General features: G+C 41.4%; 1 protein-coding gene across 5 annotated transcripts in view; it reads right to left on the reverse strand.

The window, feature by feature from the left end:
* Positions 1-18,190, reverse strand: part of UNC13B (unc-13 homolog B) — a 208,246-nt gene that overhangs the window by 80,782 nt on the left and 109,274 nt on the right. For all 5 annotated transcript variants that reach the window (XM_039566772.1, XM_039566771.1, XM_039566769.1 and 2 more), the window contains one exon: positions 4,207-4,253. In XM_039566772.1, the coding sequence (XP_039422706.1) occupies positions 4,207-4,253 (47 nt within the window). The remainder of the gene's footprint in view (positions 1-4,206; positions 4,254-18,190) is intronic.

An 18,190-nucleotide genomic window follows, 5' to 3' on the forward strand; every position in this document is an offset into this window, starting at 1 on the left:
GAAGATTATACTTAAGAAGGTGTAAAGTTAATGCTAAAAACAATTAAGTGTTTATCTTCACACACAACAATCCAGACATTCCTGCCTGGCGTTGGTGGCTAGGAGGGAGCACTCAAAGAGGATCAGCCCAGGGGCAGGATGCTGCTACCCATCTTCTGATTCAAGTCTAGAACACACTTAATACTGGCCCTTGAGGTCCATATAATTACTAGGAAAAACCTTATATCGAAGGAAAAAATATATTATTTTTAATTCTATAAAAGAGACTATTCACGGTACTCAGCATTTCAAGCCATGTAGACCTGTACACACAAGAGATGGCATTTGCTGGCAGAAGTGACAATGGAGCAAAAAGGCCATTACCCTAGCAACAGTCACAGCCTGATGAAATAAAACACTATAACCTGCTTCCCTCCTGACGAGACCAGGCTGGATAATTATACCTGGATCCCGCCACTCACTGGCAACACCACATGGATGTAACCCTGTACTTGAGGAAAGTCTATTAATCCAGCTTAAAGGCCCTCAGTAAATGCATTCATTTCTAAGGACTTTAGATAATGCTGTTTCCTAAAGCTGGAAACTGAGCATACACCTCTCTGCTGTGGCTTCCTCCCTGCAACAAACACCCAGTCCAGTAGGCAAGATCCACAGCACCTCTCAGTGTCTCTCTCACCTTGCCCATCTCTACTCTGCCCTCAGGTCTTGCTAACATTAGGAATATGGTTCCCGAGGCCTTTTTCTTGATTACAGAGACTGCCTCTCCATCCTTAGCGATTTGCCTTCACTCCCTACCACTCTGCCTAACACATTTTGGCATTTGATAAACTGGCTGGCAATTTCAACCTGGGTATTTTGTTGATTTGGTACAACATACCCTGTCAAAATGCTTTGCAGGAACATTACAGGAAAAAGGAGTATGGGACAAACTGTTCCTACAGCCATAAAAACCACACGTGGACCTACCTTTCAAAACAATCTACGAAATCAAACTGCCACTACAAATTTGCATACGCCATGAAAAATTGTGGGGTTAATAAATGACAAAAGGCAATCTAAAACCATCAGAAAGCAGGGCCTACTCAAGCCCCCTTAAATACAGCCAAATGTAAAAAAAACAAACAATAAAACGTCCAACGTGACCAAACCTATACTACAGCTTGAGGATGGACAAGGATGTCACAACACAGCCTAGCACAAGGCTGTGCCAAAGAGGAAAACAGTCCATTATTACAGAAACATGTGACAGAATTGTAATAGTAAAATTGGCTTTTTTGACGGGGCGTAGGAGGGTGATGTGTCCGAGCCATGGCTGAGCTGACAGCTGCTGCTGGCTGAACAAGCCTGGTGGGAAGGTGTAACTGCAAGAGCCATGTCAGCTTCGCAGTTTTCCAACAGTGCAGTTTTCCATCACTGGAAATCCTCACAGTGAGGCCACAACTGTGTTTTTTACCAGAGGCTATCACCATTTCAAACAGAGAACTCCAGAAAAACTTTTTGACCAAGTCACACTGCAAAAATCCCTCCTTATTATAGAAAAAACTCACCCACATCAAGAAATAAATACATTTTTATTCCCAGATTTGTCTGCTGCCCTTATGTTATAAAACCTTTCTGATACTGGTGGTACTGTTTTGGGGTAAAATAGGTGTCATGGCAGACTACTCAGATGATGCAAAGAATCCCAGGATTACTTAAACTACAACACAGCTTACTGATAAGCTTTGGGTCAGGGATTTGTGTGAATCACTTGAATTATGAAAGCATATACAAAATAGAAAGGGAGAGACTACAACCTGAAAAGATGCAACAAAATGATCAAGTAAATGAACAAGAAAAGTTCCAGAGTCAATGCTCCTGCTAAGTCTTTTCCTACATGATTTCAAAGTATTTTTTCTCTAATTTAATTGAAAGGAAACTGTGATACTCTGACATTTCCCAGGAAAGAAAAAGAACATAAAAATTGCATGCTTTATAAATTCAAGATGAGCCTATATAAATGATTGTGTTTGAGAAACATGTCTAGTTACAACTTGATTTGTTGCAAAATACTTTTGATAGATTGAGGTTTATGAGAGAACCAGTGGTAAGCCAGGATGACAAACATATTTGAAAGGTGCTTGCATTCATCACTGAAGAAAGGTGTCCTAGTACCTACATAGTTATACACCCAGATGACCTGCTTTTAGCTTGTTAATATTAATTTAAAAAAAATTCAACAACAATTCCCAGTTTTCTAAAGTGTTGTGTTTTCAGCCACCTCAGCCTCTTTATTCAAGCACAACTACTACCTCGTTTAATAAAATTACTGTGTTTGCACAGAAAGAATTGACAGTGCCTCAAATATGCACAGTGTGGCTTTCTATGTAATAAGGTAACTCTCCTCTGCAGTGGATGTAATATTTATAGCATTATTATGGAGAGCTGTATGGAGGAGTGAATAGCATTTCTGTATGAGAAGGTGATTTGCACTAATAAATAAAAGATACAGATACTACACCCAGAGACTGATCCATAATACCAATTGTACCTTTTTTTTTTTAAAGTGATCTCTCCAAAATCCATGATTACAGACAGGGAGCTACTGTTGCCTTATACTATTAATGAAAATTGCTTGAAGCATGTATTCTTCTTTTAATACAAGTTGTATCACACAGAAGCCTCCATTAGATCTTGACAATCTAAGAAAGCTAAGGTGATTTGCAATGACAGAGGACAACTACTTCCTTCAAAGAAACACAGCTCTAATCTTCACATTAAAAGAACAACTCCAAACATAAATGCTTTCATATACTTCGAAGCTAATAAGCCAAAATATGGCTAAGGGTGGAATTAAAGGTTTACCACCCACAACCACCTTCTCTGGGAATCCCTTGCACAGGGGATACAGTGAGCATGACAAACTTTTGTCAAAACTACATTAGCCAGACTGTTTAGTTATATCTTGCATAGAGGAAAAAAAAAATTACAGACTAGAGCAAACAATGCCTCAAATCGACATAACACGTATTTAAGGATTTCAGGACTGTAGGTGTATCCACCTTTCAGACTAAGAAATCATTTTGTGTGCATGAACCAATAAACTGAGTACATTGTCTCCTTGTTAAAGGAAGGTGCTGTTTATAGTTACAATAAATCACTGTCTCCTGCTCCTGCAAATTGCCAGTTCTCCAGCAGCCCGCTCGCTAAGTCCCAGGGTCCTTGGGAAAAGCAGGGGGTTGCTAGGCAGCTCCAGGCATCCACAGGTGATGCTTCGAGGGAACATCAACACCACAGAAAAATGACTCCAAAAGCAGACAGCCATATACCGAAGCTTCCAATTTAACTTCATGTTTTATTAGGGAAGCTTCCTTCAATAGTATGAGAATTAACTTAAGCACGTAGCAAGCAAACCTCTAGCCAAGATTTCAGGGCAAATCTTGCTGCTGCTGACTGATAGCTCCTCATGGGTGCCCCACCACCAAACCAAATCATCCTGATCGTGGTACCAGGCACATAACCTGTAAAATGTGTCACTGCCTTTTTCCTGCCAGAGGATCTCAGGGAAGCTGCCGTGGTGGCACCTATTATCATGGAGTGTCATGCCGAAATTACAGTCAGAATTTGTCTGCTTCATTTGCTGCAAGTAGTGTGTTGTGAAGAGAATGCACGACTCATTCACAAGAATCACTCTCATCTGTGCAAAACAGGCATGAGGAGCACTGCTTTAAAAATACAAATTGCAATAACTTCTAGAGTTAGGGCAGTTTTAGCTACTACAAGGAATCATTTAAAATACAGAAGACTTCCCCAAACCTATCTTCTTCTTCTAAGAGCAAAAGACACAGCACTTCCAGAGCTTCTCTTCCCCCCCTCTGCTGCCACCAATGACTGATCCAAAAGAGAAGATTTCATCCAGACCACTCTGAGGTACTCAGTAGCAATTATTTAATACTGCTGCCATAAGCACTTGCCACCAACACATTACAGATTATACATTGCAACTATAGCGTTGTTCTTAACCACAGGTCTGGAAGAGCTGTCCACCTACAGCTGCTTAAGAAGAGACTGAAATATAGCAGCAGCCTGGCCCTCAGTGAAGTCTGGCCACTTGATTACTTCATTAGAAACATCAGAAATGCTATTTTTACTTGGACTGAACTGCACACCTCTGAAGTACACTGTAATCATAAATACAGGGATAAAAGGTCTCAAAATACCACTTACCCTCCTTTGAGCCAGGGTGGTTTCGATGGATCAGCCTCATCTTGGCCCTGAAGTGGGGGAAGAGAAAAGAACAGCATGAAATTACTTTCCAGGAACACCAGAAAAAGTATTTGTATTATATTCTGTGGAAAGGGTAATAGACCACACTGCATGCAGGCAAATGCATACAGAAACTCACTCAAGCACCTCCAGTGACCAAGATGCCAGGATAAGTCATACAGACACAGACAGACTATGCAATTTCATTGAACAGCTAGGACTGGAACCTGAAGAGCCTGTTCAGTGCAACTCCTCATTCAAAAGGCAGTCTTGAAGACAAATGTTTTATTTTTTTCAAACTCCAACGAGTTATTGGAGAGCTCCTCTTACTACAGGTCACTGCTTAACATGAATGTTGTCATAATGAAGATGTTATAAATTGAAAGCCCTTGTATGAAATGCACAAATGACAGAGTAACATGAACCTCTGTATGAACACTTGGGAGTTTTGCTCGTGCCCAAATGCAAAGACTCTTTAGTCCCCTAAGCAGAGAGGTCCTATTACAGAGTCACCCATTTATTTGAAAGTATTTCATTTCCAACAGGCATGAAACAAGGGCCACCACCTGCAGGTCAACTGGGATCTCATGGTGTGATGGAAAACACAACAGACTGCAAATGTGGGGATTCATATTTAGGAATTCAAACCATGTTCTTATGTTCCTATTTAGGAGTGCCTTCATAGAGTGATGTTCTGTTTCTCTGCAGATCTTCAGTGGACTAATTAGAAGTGATAAGTACCTGAACACTTGAAATGCACCTGGAAGAAATGGTTACCTGTAATCGGAAACCTCCTTGTTTCAGCTCACAGGTCATATGTTCTCCTGCACTCCCTGAACGAAATGATGCTTTCACACAGGACTAAGCAAGTCACGATGCAAACATTTAAAAATCCAACCTCAGATAATCATATCTGCCAAGAGAATAAGGAGGCTGCAACTTACACACAGAGAAAAAGTATTTCCAGCCATGGGACTCACAACCTGAGAGTCAACAAAGTAAAGGAGCTTAAGTCAGGAAATAAGATCCAGCTCTATGCAAGACAAAAGAACACGGCTCCAAAAGAAAGGGGTTTTTTTCCTTTCTTCTCCTCTCTTTTTTTTCCCCTAACCTGTGCGTTGGGTGAGCTGTGCAACCCCAGACTGTTCACAGCTAAAAGACTCCCAAGAAGACCAGAAATAAACAAGGAAAAGGAGTTCTCTTTGAGGTATGAACTTGAACAGAAGCAAACGTCCAAACTTTGTACTTTGGAGTCCTACAATTTCGGGGATAGGCAGATTTAAAGACTACATATTAGTAATGTTTATTATTTTATATTTAAACAGATTGAACAGTATGATGTTATCCATAACGGAATGGACACGATCAGACAGGCCTGCAGAGCAGGAAGGGGCCAAGAGCCACAGCCCAGTACAGTGCACGTTTCCCCACAGCTGCAGCAGCACACCAGGCTCCACTAAGCTGTGCTTCCAAAACCCCTCAGCCTGAAACCTGCATTTCCTCCTAAGGAATATGAACCAACTGCTGGTCAAGAGAGATTTCATAAACCAAATGCAACCAGATCCTTCTGAGCACACAGGGGAGGACATCTCTACCTTTGCATCTGAACACTTGGAAGAGCTGTGGTTAGAAAGCAACACTAAAATGGACAAAAGTTTCATACTGGATTGAGCTTGGCACCAATGGCTTGGCTGTGCTGAATGACAGAGAATGACAAACACTAACGTGGAAACATTGACTGGCAGAAGGTATTAGTAATAACAAAGTTTTCAATCATTTGACATGAGAAACTAAATATAAGTGACTGATATTTGAGACATTAACAGACCACAAAATAGTGTGTTCACTGCAGACTGGAGACCACAACAGCATCAAGAATCTGGGAGAAAGGCGGGAGGGGAAGATGCAGGGAAAGCTGTTACCTAGTTGAGCAATTTCTTACAGGCAACCATGAGTCAACAGAGAACAGTCAGGAATGTAGATGTGGGGAGGCCAGAAAGTATGATCAGGAAACAAACCTCCATCATGTCCCAGATTTGTGATATGCAAAGTAAAATTTGCCAGGAGCTCCAGATAATTAAAATAAATGAGTAAAAGTATAATTTATTTTTACCAAGCCTTTCAGACACGCAAATAAAAAGAAAAAAAGAGGCAGAGCTTCTCTAGGGTCAAGATTAAAAATCGTCTGGGTATAACAGCACAAAACAAAAGAAAGGGCTTTCAGTAAGTGGCAATATTGATGCAGGGCCAAAGCAGGTGATGGCTGTGTGAAAGCAGGAGTTACCACCTGCTGAAAGCAAAGTAAAGAGCTGATTTGCTCCAGGCAGCCTTCTCCCTGAGAAAATGCCAAGAGAACCAGCACCTGACATCCATCAAACAAGGGCTAATGCCTTGAGACTGTGGAAGAGTCAGTGCAGTACCCACAGTTAAAGTGTGTGTGTGTGTGGAGGAGGGAAATGTGATCCAGATTAGTGCAGGACCATTACTGGCTTCAACAGCTTGAACGGGTTCTGAGCAAACATGAAGGAAAGAATTAAGACGGAGGCTACTGAAAACCAGGAAAAAATATAACAGAGGCACAACCAATCCTGCAAACATTCTGTGCCTGTTTCACAAAGGAACTCTTTTTCTCTAACCATAAAATAAATGATGAACTGAATTTTCATTTTAAAAAAACCCTTTTGATGCAGAGCCATGTGACGTTAATGAGGCCGGATAAGCTGAGGAGGAGGAAGGAGCTTTCAGGTGGATAAACAAGTAACTGTAACTGAGCCAGCCATGGACAACGCAATAAGGAAGCTAGTGGGAGTAAGTAGGATCTGCTGATAAAATCTGGTTGGTTTGAAATGACAAACCCAGGGGAATTATTGATCCTGAACTCATAGGTCCAGTGGAAAGAATTGATGACAGTAAACACTGTAACAATGGAGGATTAAACATGGAACAAATGGCAAGGCCAAAGCCCCGAAGGCTGCCATGAATTTGACTACATACAAGCTGTTCCTCAGTGGAGAAGAGCATGTGACAATAGATTTGAGTTCTAGTCATCACACTGACATAAGCTTCCAATGATACAGCCAGGTAGAAAGAGAACATAATCCATAGAATATGTCCAATGAAATGTCTCCACAGAAATAAAAGCATAAATACCTTTGTACTGTGCTGGCAAGATTCCTTCAGAAAAGTATATGAAATCTTTTTAATCTGTACCAAAGTAAAAAAAAAATCACAAAGGAAAACAGCAAAAGCAGCTGGAGGATATAAACACAATACTATAGGAGAAGAACAAAGCATCCTGCTTACTCTAGCAAAAAGAACCTTTTCCTGTGTTTGTTCAATAGGTAGGTGAATGGGAGAAGAACTGCAGCTAAACAGAGGTTGAAAATTCAAAGGTGTCTCACCACAACAGTTCTGTAGAAGCCTTTCAAAAGGAGAAGCAGACACCAAACCTAATCAGTTCTAGCGAAGGAAATTGGGAGGTTTACATACAAGGAAATGGCATCATATCACACAGTGGCAGTCACCAAGAAGTCCTCTGCAGTCCCTTCTTGTGCTGACATACGCAGTCAAAGAACCAGAGGCTGCATTAGCTACAAGTGCTGGCATGAGGGTTAAGATGCCTCCCCAAGTGCCAGTTAAACACAGTAATCCAGAGTTTGCACCCCTGTTGGGAGTAAGAACTCTTCACATATTCCTCCTCATTTAAAGAAAGCAAACAGCAATATTGTCCCTCCAGATGGATTTGCTGCAGGTGGAGAGGTTCCAACCCTCCAAAGGCACCACTCGTGCCAGGACACAGCAGGCCTCCAGTAGCTGCCCTGGGACTTGTCACCAGCCATGGGTCTGCTCAAGTTCAGCCCATGCCAGGAGCCTGACCTGCTCAGAGCCTGGACAAGCAGCAGAAACAACAGGCAGGTGAGAAGAGCACTGGAACAACTGCTAGAGTTTTTAGCACTGTCCTTCGCAGGGACAAATGGGAGGGCAAAGGGAAAGCAGACACATTTAAAACCCTGCCATCCACATACTGCATGTCACAGAAAGTGTTTTGCTGGCTTATGGCCTTCTCTGCACAGCTCTATCACTTGATCTTTCCTTGAAAGCAGCCACACCAGGCTGAATCTGGAATGTGATTTTTTTTTTTTTCTGATGCTGGTGGATGACATTTTTATACGTACTGTCCAACATATACTTTCAAATGGGGAAGTGCTTGTGACCCCTAGTACTGCAGTATATTCACTCACAGTAAAGTATACCATAATCCGGCGCTGAAAGGTCTTCTCTAAATAATGAAAGTTTCTTGTCAACCAAGAACCAGTTAGCAAAACAATGCCAGTGACAGAGCAGCATAAATTTAAGGCCCTTAAATTAAAGGGAGGCAACAGACATGGACACTCAAGGCAAGTATTCAGTCATAGGAAAGGCAATGTTTGGTGAAGCCTAAAAAGGAAACAACAGTTTTGCTTACTCAGAAAAAGCAGCAGCTGGGCTTACAAGTAACTTGAGAAGTTATTTAACAAAGTTGCAATTTTCAAATTTTTCAAATTCTCTCCTACACAAGATACTTTAATAGAACAAACAATTATGCACTTCTGTAGAAGAGAAAATGAAAGTCCATAAAAAGGACAGAGGGGCATAAAAAGAAATAAAAAATCATAAAGTCTGGAGCAGTACAAGGGAAAGGAAGAACATCCACAGATGTGTTAGCTCTCCATATAAATCTAGCTCTCCACATAAAAGGCTTCCTAACAATGTAATTTTCCATCACATTTAAGTACTGTGTCTAGCACATTATCCTCTTAAGATATAAAACAGATGTAAAACATGTAAAGCTGCTTTATGCTGCTTTATTTAAACAGATAAAAAGATCAATAATAACTTATTTGTTTTGAAAACCATCCTAACTTGTTTTCAAATACCATGCTTTATTATTAAACCTCAAAAACCTCAGTTAGATATAGGTTAATCTGAATCAGGCTAAAACAAGGAGCAACTGTTTCACTGACTAAATTAAACTTCTGGTCATGCCTAATTAGAGCATTTCTTCAGTGGCATTAACAGAGTCAGACTGAACTAAATCTTCCCAATTAAACAACTCAGTCTTGTGTTTCAATGTCTTCATTCAGTCAAGTATGCTACATTTTACATGGAATCCAAAGCTGCAACAAGTCACGGGATTATTTTAAATTCATTCTGTATTCTGCAACAGCATCCATTTAATTGACGCCTGAAGAGCCCCAAAGGAAGCTCCTTCTTGCTGATGGATCACCTGGAGCCACTCTTCCAGCTGCCAGATGGGAAGTTTAAAGGAGGTTCCAGTGGTTTTGCACTGAAGCCAAAATGGGACTGAATTTAACACCGATATTTGACACCAGGTATCTCTGCATTCCTGAAAAAGCATTAATGGACAGATATTTACCAGTAAGAAGGAAACAAAACTGCTGATACATGAGCCAATAAAGCTTAGAAATGCAAATTCATCAAACTCCATGGATGGCATTTGCACGGAGGCCCAAAATCTGTTCAAGGTTCAGCTTCTCCTGGAAGCCAGTTTAGCCTCATTCATACAGCTACGAGAGAGGGGGAAGCACAGCAGGCACTGAATGCATATAGCACAGAGTCATGAAAATAAAACAGCTGAGGATCCAAAAGCCAGTAGTTTCTCTATGTGAGTTGCTAACGCAACTGTTGACAAAGCACACAGCAGTCGACAAAACAATTCTGCAGATCCTCCTAGGAGGAAAGAGTTACCTATTGCCCACAGGATAATGGGCGGAGAGGTAGCCAGTCCACGAATAGAAAGACAACAACTATAGGTATTAAGGAAAAAGTTCTGCCCTTCCCATGGGGCATAGGGCCCTGCTCAAAGCAAAGTGACTATCTAAAAAGGCATGGGACCTGCAGCAGACCTTTCAGCATCCAGTCTTGATTAATCTCACCACTACAGCCCATAGATATACTTTCAATAGATGTACTTTTGACTTTAATTGATGAAAGTGGACAAGCCAGACAGATGAAATGAAATAATACAACTGAAGAAAAATGAGGAAATACTTGGTTTAAACAAGATTCATAAAGAGTAGACTGGAATGAGCAACTTGTCCTCTGCACACGTGGTGCCTGTGCACATCACACACACCCCACAGAACACTGAAGGGAGATCACTCCAAGCATTCATGTTTTCCTCTTTGTACAAGGTCATAGGCACTGAACAGACTCTTAACTTATACACAGTGTTAACAATGCCCCAGACAACCATGACATGCTAAACTGAATCTCAGAGCCTCAGTGGGAGCAACTGGCTACAGGAAGATGAGTCATGCACACACAGAGGTTTCAGAAAGAGATGCTGGTTACAAGGGACAACATGTACAACCTGGAGCTCTCCTCTACCTCCTTCTGCAAAGAAAGAAAAAAAAAAGAGAAGAAGGAGAGGAACAAAAGTTAGTAGACCAGCTTTCTGCCATGAGTTCTGTAAAATGATTTTTACAGAAATTGGGGTAAAGGTTTGCCACAAGTTGATAACACATTTGTGCAGCAGAGAGTTTTCCCATGCACTTCCTGGGACATGCACCAGTCAATTAATCACTAACAGACAACCTTGAATTAAACTAATCAGATTTCATCCATAACTACACATGCATAAAAATATATGCTTTTGAGAGCTCTTTTTAGAGTTACCATTCCTGTTTCATTAACTGGGGATTTTTAAGTAATCTTAATACAGAACTGGAGCTGCCGTTTACCATACAAGAAAAAAACCCTGTATTTATTATAAGGAGGGACAAATTTGCTCCCCTCTCCCCCAGACTGCATCCACTGCCTGCATCTGAAACATATCCCCTGCTCCCTTCCTCACCCCCTGTACATTTTGCCCGGTATGAGGAAACTGGCAGCTCCCACGGAACACATTTTGCTTTTGCAAATACCATAATGCAGAGAGATATTTTCTGAGTTTATACATCTAGGCAATTTTCCTCTGAGCAAAAAAAAATCCAGAAGCCTCCTACACTAAATCTCATGTTTATGGATAGGCAATTTCAAGGCTAGTAAAGTTACATGAGAGTCATACTCAAAGCTTCCGGTACAGACATGGTATTTTTTAAGTCTTCCAATCAGATATTTCTCTATCTGCACAGAAGAACCGTATTACTCATTTGTGTATGAAAGATGGAGGGGAAGGAATATCTTCATGGCAACAGGAGACACTCAAATTGGTGTAAAAGCAAAAATAGTTTTTGAAGTTACTGTCTATATGGGTGTAATTACAGACATGCAATCACTAAGACAGGAAAATAGAGAAGCTATTTTAACTCAATCGCTAAGGAGAAGTTGAATTACTTTAGCAAACGAAGTGCTGGATTGTAGCTAAAATAAAAATCCTATTTTCCACCTTAAGACATGCCTGCATGGATGCTCATTAGGGGAGGAAGCCTCTGGACCACCCTGGAGGTTTCTCCTTTGGTGCTAATGGAGGAGAAATCACAAGCAGCAGGATGCTGCAACCACCGGTGTGGCACAAGTACCGTGTTTTGGCAGTCCGCTCTGCACAGACCTGCTGACCTGGAGAAACTGAGGAAACTTGGGGTCCCTTCAAGACTCAGATGGGAACACATTTTGTTGGGCATGGACCCTTCTGACTGTTCTCTCTAAAGTAATTTTCTGTACCATCTTCCTGCCTGTCCTATTCAATTAAGCCAAACCTTCTCACCTAGACAGACACAATTTCACTTCAAGTCCTCTGGTTTTGTCCTTCTTTTTACACAGTCACTCCAAGCCCTTCCAACCCAAGCCAAATCTCTCCTGACTTGGTCCCTGGAGCGGTTTCAGTGAGTCTCAGGCAGACCCAGACACCCCTCATTCCTGGGTTTTTAATTCCTTTGCATTTAAACTCTAATCCTTCTTAGCATCTCCTGTGGAGTCTCGGGGCACAGAAGATGCAGAAGACCTGGACTCGTCCCCTCTCAGGTCTGCTGTGGCTCTCAGTCAGGTCGAGCAGGGAAACCCTGCTTCTAGCCCCCAGCTGGAAAACACTGGGGACAGACAGAGTCTCTGGCAGTGCAACAGCTCAACAGTAGCAAGCTACCAGTGAGCATATGCAAACTACACATTTTTCAAAAGCGTATTCACTCTGCTCATTCAGGGTTGATTTTCCACAGAAAATTCCTTGACACAGACTAGCACTGCCAAATTTTAAGACCTCAGGGCACCAGAGCTTCTCAAATATAGGTCACACTTATTTTTATACAAATGCAAAGTTATAAGTCTTGCATTAGACTAATTTTTGGATAATTACAAAAAACTGAAAACAACAAAACATTTTGTATTAAAATCCATACATATCTTTTGACTTCGGAGCACCATCAGTTTAAGGTTGTTAGGGACACTTTCAGGCCAAATGTAAAATTTGGCAAAGCTCTGGGTAACTGCAGACACAGATTTAAAATCTTGCATCTCATTACAGCAGGTGCACTCAGTTTCATCAATGGTGACTAATTTGGTTAAACCCTGATCACAGAATTCTTTCACCATTTCACTTTTGAGCAGTCACCTTAAATCTCAAAAAATCTCTAGCATTTCATGGCTTTTCTTTAAACAAATTCAAACTATCATCATCTTCAGTTACACTTTTTGCTTTTTCTCAAATTCAAACTTCAAAAGCTTCTTCAGATTTTCAGGGGATATTTTTTCTCTTTTGACTTCCAATTAAACATAATTATTTATATGCATCTGCCAAGTTCCAAGTTCTTCTGGTAATTTGCATCTGTGTTCAACTATAAATAATTTAAACCTTTATGCCAGTGCATCATCTCTGAATCACCAAAACACGCATATTTACCAACACCTTCAAATTTATCTTCCATTCCTTTGCTGGAGGCTGCTAACAAACACATTTAAGAAAATACCTTGAACTGAACTTCCGAGCAAAGTGAAGTTCAGGTTCAGAACCAAAAAAACAGCTCCAGAACTGGGTTTTCAGTGGACCTTATCTGGGAACTGAAAAGGCTATTAACAACAAATTATATTTTTAAAGTAAGACACAAACACTCATGTACAGCTGGGACAAAAAAGCAAACCAACAACATTTCATTGCATTCCAGGTACGATCCTTTTTCCAAAGGAAGAAAATAAAAGCTTGGCTCTCACTTGAGTACATTGAAACAGGACGCAGCTTCTCTTTCTTGAAAAATGCATGCCAAAACAACACTATTTCAGACAGTCACAGAATCACAGAATGGTTTGTGTTGGAAGAGACCTTAAAGATCATCTAGTTCCAACTCTTTCCTGTCTAGCTGTCAGGATCTGGGCTGCTTTGCTCCCTGACATCTCCACCGTTTTTTTCCCAAGGTCTCTCTTTTCTTACCCTTTATCCACTGATTTCCACTAGCTTTGACTTCTTCCATCTCTCAGAGCACATTTGCTACATCGTGACTTCATCACATACTTATTTTTATAGCTTCAGTTGCCAAATCTACCTTATATATCCACCTTTATGGGAGTGGCACACAAGTGCCACCAACTTTTTGTCACACTGGATGATGTTCAAGAGAACTGATTCAGGGAGGATCAGAAATCCCAATTCACCTTGGGGCCAGATCTAAGGTACAAAGTCCAGCTCTGCTGCTCCTCCTCCTCCTTAATTGTTTTGGCTACTTCTTGCCTTGTGAACGTGCCTGTGCTGCTCAAACTCTGCTGCTCAAACTCTGCTGAGATGAGCAGCCTCCTCTCACATTCAGAAACAGGCTATTTCAGTACTTCTGCTGTACTGTGGCAAATGCTAATCCCAACCACTGTCTGTTCCCTCAGGTTCTAAAATTAGGACATATGTCCAGGACTTGAGCACCACACAAACACCACCAAAAAAAAAAAAGTATCTATGCCAAGCCTGCTAACAAATCCCAGTGTTTCCCTCATTAAAAACTTACTGTTTGAGCCAACTCAACAAAGACCTTGTACAAAATAAGAAAGCAGAGAGCTCATTACCAGCTTTATGATCTGCATAACTGAGAAGAATGCTGGTACAGAAATCAAATACGGGTTGACAGATTGTTTCTTCACAGTGAAAGCAGAGTCACTGGAAAAGCACTTGGCAGATGACTCCTTCAGTTGGGAGAGGATTATCTCTGATTATTCTGACCAGCTTTCATGATGGCAAGAAGAGTGAACACAGTATTTGATACAAGGAAGTTCACAACAAGTATGTGAAGATTTCAAGCTGTAGTTAAAATAACTTCCACTCTTGAAACAATGCCTCTTTCCTGAACTGTGTAGTGATTTGTAGAGATGACTTTGAGAAAGCCTTCTCACCGCCTGGAGAGGGACAGGGAAGATGGACCTACACTTCAACTTTAGGTTCTGTCTTACTAAATTGAGGCCTATCAAAACATGTCCCATCAAAAGATGCCAGTCAGCTCTATCATCACATCCTCAGGAAATGGTTTAGCAGCACTGCTCCACCACTGTATCAGTTCCCATCTGCTGCGGTCACACATTTCAATATCTGTGCTGGCAATAAGAGATGTATTTTGTTTCCCCAGAAACAAAAAATTTTCACCTCATGGACAAATTATGGAAAGAATACAAAAATACAAGTCTCAACTTTCCAAATTTTAAACTATTATTATTATTACTATTACTACATTATTATTATTGTTATTATTATTATTACTATTATTATTATTACTATTTTCTTTATTATTTTCAATGCTCTCTACTAGGATAACATCTAGCAGTGATTAAACACTGAGAACTCCCACTTTGTGGGATGTCACTTTGTGATGGAGTCACTTAAAGTCTAGATCCACTCAACTCACAAAACTGCAAATCTGGCTACTTATAGCTCAAATGCACACTTTGTTATCACATGTCTTAACTATTATATTTAACAAGAAACCAAGTCACGAATTATGATGAAAAACCTTAACACCTGCTATTTCGAAGAAGCTCTGCAAATCTCTCTCTCTCAAAGAAAAAAAAAAGGTGAAGCTTGCTAACTGGCATTTCAGTGTGTTACACAGTAAATTTCAGGGGGTTTTGTCAGTACTGTTGTACAGTGCATGTACTTCTCTTTGTAACTATTTGCTCACAACTTTTAATACACTCACAGAATATTCACAGTTCACCCACAGAATGAAGTGTTGGCCGCTGGCTGCACAAATACAAGATTTTGACATCTCCTTAAAAACATTCTTTTCATTTTACCTGAATTTGTCTCCTCAGCAGAAATCCAGTTTCCCTCCTGTGCTAATTCTTTTAAGAGTCTCCTACGCATTTGTCTCTTTTCCCTCAGCACATTTTTGAAATTGTTGATGCATTTGTTCAGGTAGATGGTCTCTGCGCACACCTTGTCAAGGCTCATGGGCCTACATTCCTTTGCTGGCTCAGCCAGACGGTTCACATCTTCTCCAAGCTCCTCAGGAGGTAATTGCTGCCCAGCAGGGACTTCACTGACAGATGATGGCATCACACTGGAAACAGGAGGCTCATGTGAAACAGAGGAAAGACTGGAAGGAGCCAATTGCATCTGAGCAGATGTTTCACTGTTGACATTTGTGTTTGCCTGGCTCTCAGAGGACTGACTAGGAGGGGTTTCTGCAAAGTAGTCAGAGCTGCCACCCATACCTGAACTGGTCAGCATAAGCGTGTTGTCATCATCCATCTGTAAACCACTATCATTTTCCAAAAGGATTTCAGAATCACTTGTTTCCAGTTTATGGAACACCACTTGCAGAGCAGACCTGAAGTGGTGAATAGCTTTCCCAAGCTTATTAGTGTAAAACTTCATGTCTACAAGATCAATGTTGTCCCTGGAGTGGTCTAGGAAATACTGGGAATTTTCCAGGACATCCCTAAAGACCTGATCAGTTGGATCTTGATCATTCAGGTCCATCTGGATCATATCTTTCAAGCTGTCACTACTATCAGCCATTTCATCTGTTGTATGATCATAGCTAATGGTTGTCACCCCACTAGAAACATCTTCTCTTTGAACATCACCTTTCTCTGCACTGGTAAATTTGCAAGAGTTATCATAGTCTGTTTCAATTTCTTCTGTGGTTATTCCCTCATCTTTTTCTAGAAGAGAAGAAGAATTCTCAGTGACGCTTTTAGTGTCAAGCCTCTGCTCACTACCATTACTTGAAGCACACATCTGGCTTGCATGGCCCGAAGAGTCAGATGAGCAGCAGTGATTTCCATCACCTGATTTGGGCGAATTGGTCACCTGTGAAGGTTCAGCAAGGGCCTGGCAAATGTCCCTGTCATCTGAAGGCTGCTCACTGCAGCTTACTGTTTGTGCTTCCTTTCCAGTTTCAGGTATCAAGGTGTCTGTCTTGGTCAAGGCTGACTTCTGCACAGAATCAAGTCTTTCCCCTGCACACTGTCCTTTCCTACTCGTGCTTTTATACTTAACCTGGCATGAGTCCATCTGAAGGTGCCCAACTGCATCAGTTCTCTGAGCTCCATCAGGATTCATCGAGTTCTGATTATTTTTCTTGAAGCCAGACTGCGAAGAGACGGAATCTGTTTTCTGGCCCCTCTGGCCATTCTGCCGCTTTTGCTCCTCACTGGTTGCAACCCGGACCCCTGAGCTCTGCAGAAGGATAGACTTCTGTAAAATAAAGTCTCTCTGTTCACAACTCACAAGTTTCACAACTGCTGGTCTTGGCATTAATGGCTTGCCTGTACCAATATCTGACCTATAAGCATCTTTTATATACTTACTGCACTGAATACCATTGAAACAGTGATATTCAGACAAAAAGCTGCAGATAAGCTCTACTGTGTTTTCACCATCTTTCTCTGGGATGCCATAAAAATACAACACTGGCTCTTCCTTTTGTACCTCCCTTCTTGGCTCTCGAGCATGCATACCCTGGGATTTGCCACCAGAACCACCTTGCAAGCCTTCTATCTCACTCAAGACCGTGTCCACACAGCTGGAGACTTCATCCACAGAGCCTTTTATCAAAGTGAGGTGCTGACGGAGCTCTGCAATCTCTGTCTGGATTCGACTTATGCCCTGGAGCTCTTTAACAATGTAATCAACCACATCAGCTGAGCGGTCTCTTGATTGCCTTCTACGACTCTTGTACCCAATGGTCTTTTCCTGGGGAAAGCATCCTTGCCTTTCAGCTGCATCCCTCCAGCTCATGGTAATGCTCAGGGAAGAAAGGTCCTGCCCCTCAGACACTCTGCCCTTTATTTCAGAAGAGGTCTGCGTGATACCACCAGAAGAACTCCCCTGCAAGTCCTTCTTGTTCTGTTGAACTGAACATGGTATTTTTACGTAGCCACCCCAGTTCAGTTCCACTTCACCAACACACACTTCACTCACTCCCTTGGAATCACGTCCTCCATCCTGATGAAAGTCCCCTCCAGCCGTGGAAAATTCAGTGCTTGGAGAGCTCCTCTTGATTCCACAAACAAACATGTCTGATTCAATCTCCACCGGGGAGAGCTGGCAGCGATGTGCGTGGTTTGAATTATCATCCACCTGGCCTTGGAGAAGCCTCTTCATTTTGTCCCGCAGAAACAAATGGAGTTTTTGCTTCCGGAATTGCTTCCTGCCCTGCAGTTTTACAACAGGTTTTCTGTGCAGAAGTGAAATTTCATTTTCTTGCTTTTTCAATCTACTTCTAGCAAACATCATCAGCTGCACCTGTGTTTCTCATAGTGCTACAAGCTGCACAAGCACACATCAATCACTTCCCAATGCACAACTTGCATCCAGTTTTTATTCTGTCATGAGGCAGCTACCGAAAGAGGGGAAAAAGACATTACAGTTTGGTTCAGACAGAAATATCCGAGGTAACTTAAGCAGCAGAACAAAAAAACCCCAAAAACCTAAAATCAGCATACACATAAAATCAGACAGAAAGAGGATGTGCTGTTTAAAGTGTACAGACATTGTCTTGGTTTTGGCCAACTCCCCAGATCAGGTTCTTGT

Source organism: Corvus cornix, chromosome Z (assembly GCF_000738735.6).
Source record: "Corvus cornix cornix isolate S_Up_H32 chromosome Z, ASM73873v5, whole genome shotgun sequence".
Taxonomy (NCBI): domain Eukaryota; kingdom Metazoa; phylum Chordata; class Aves; order Passeriformes; family Corvidae; genus Corvus; species Corvus cornix.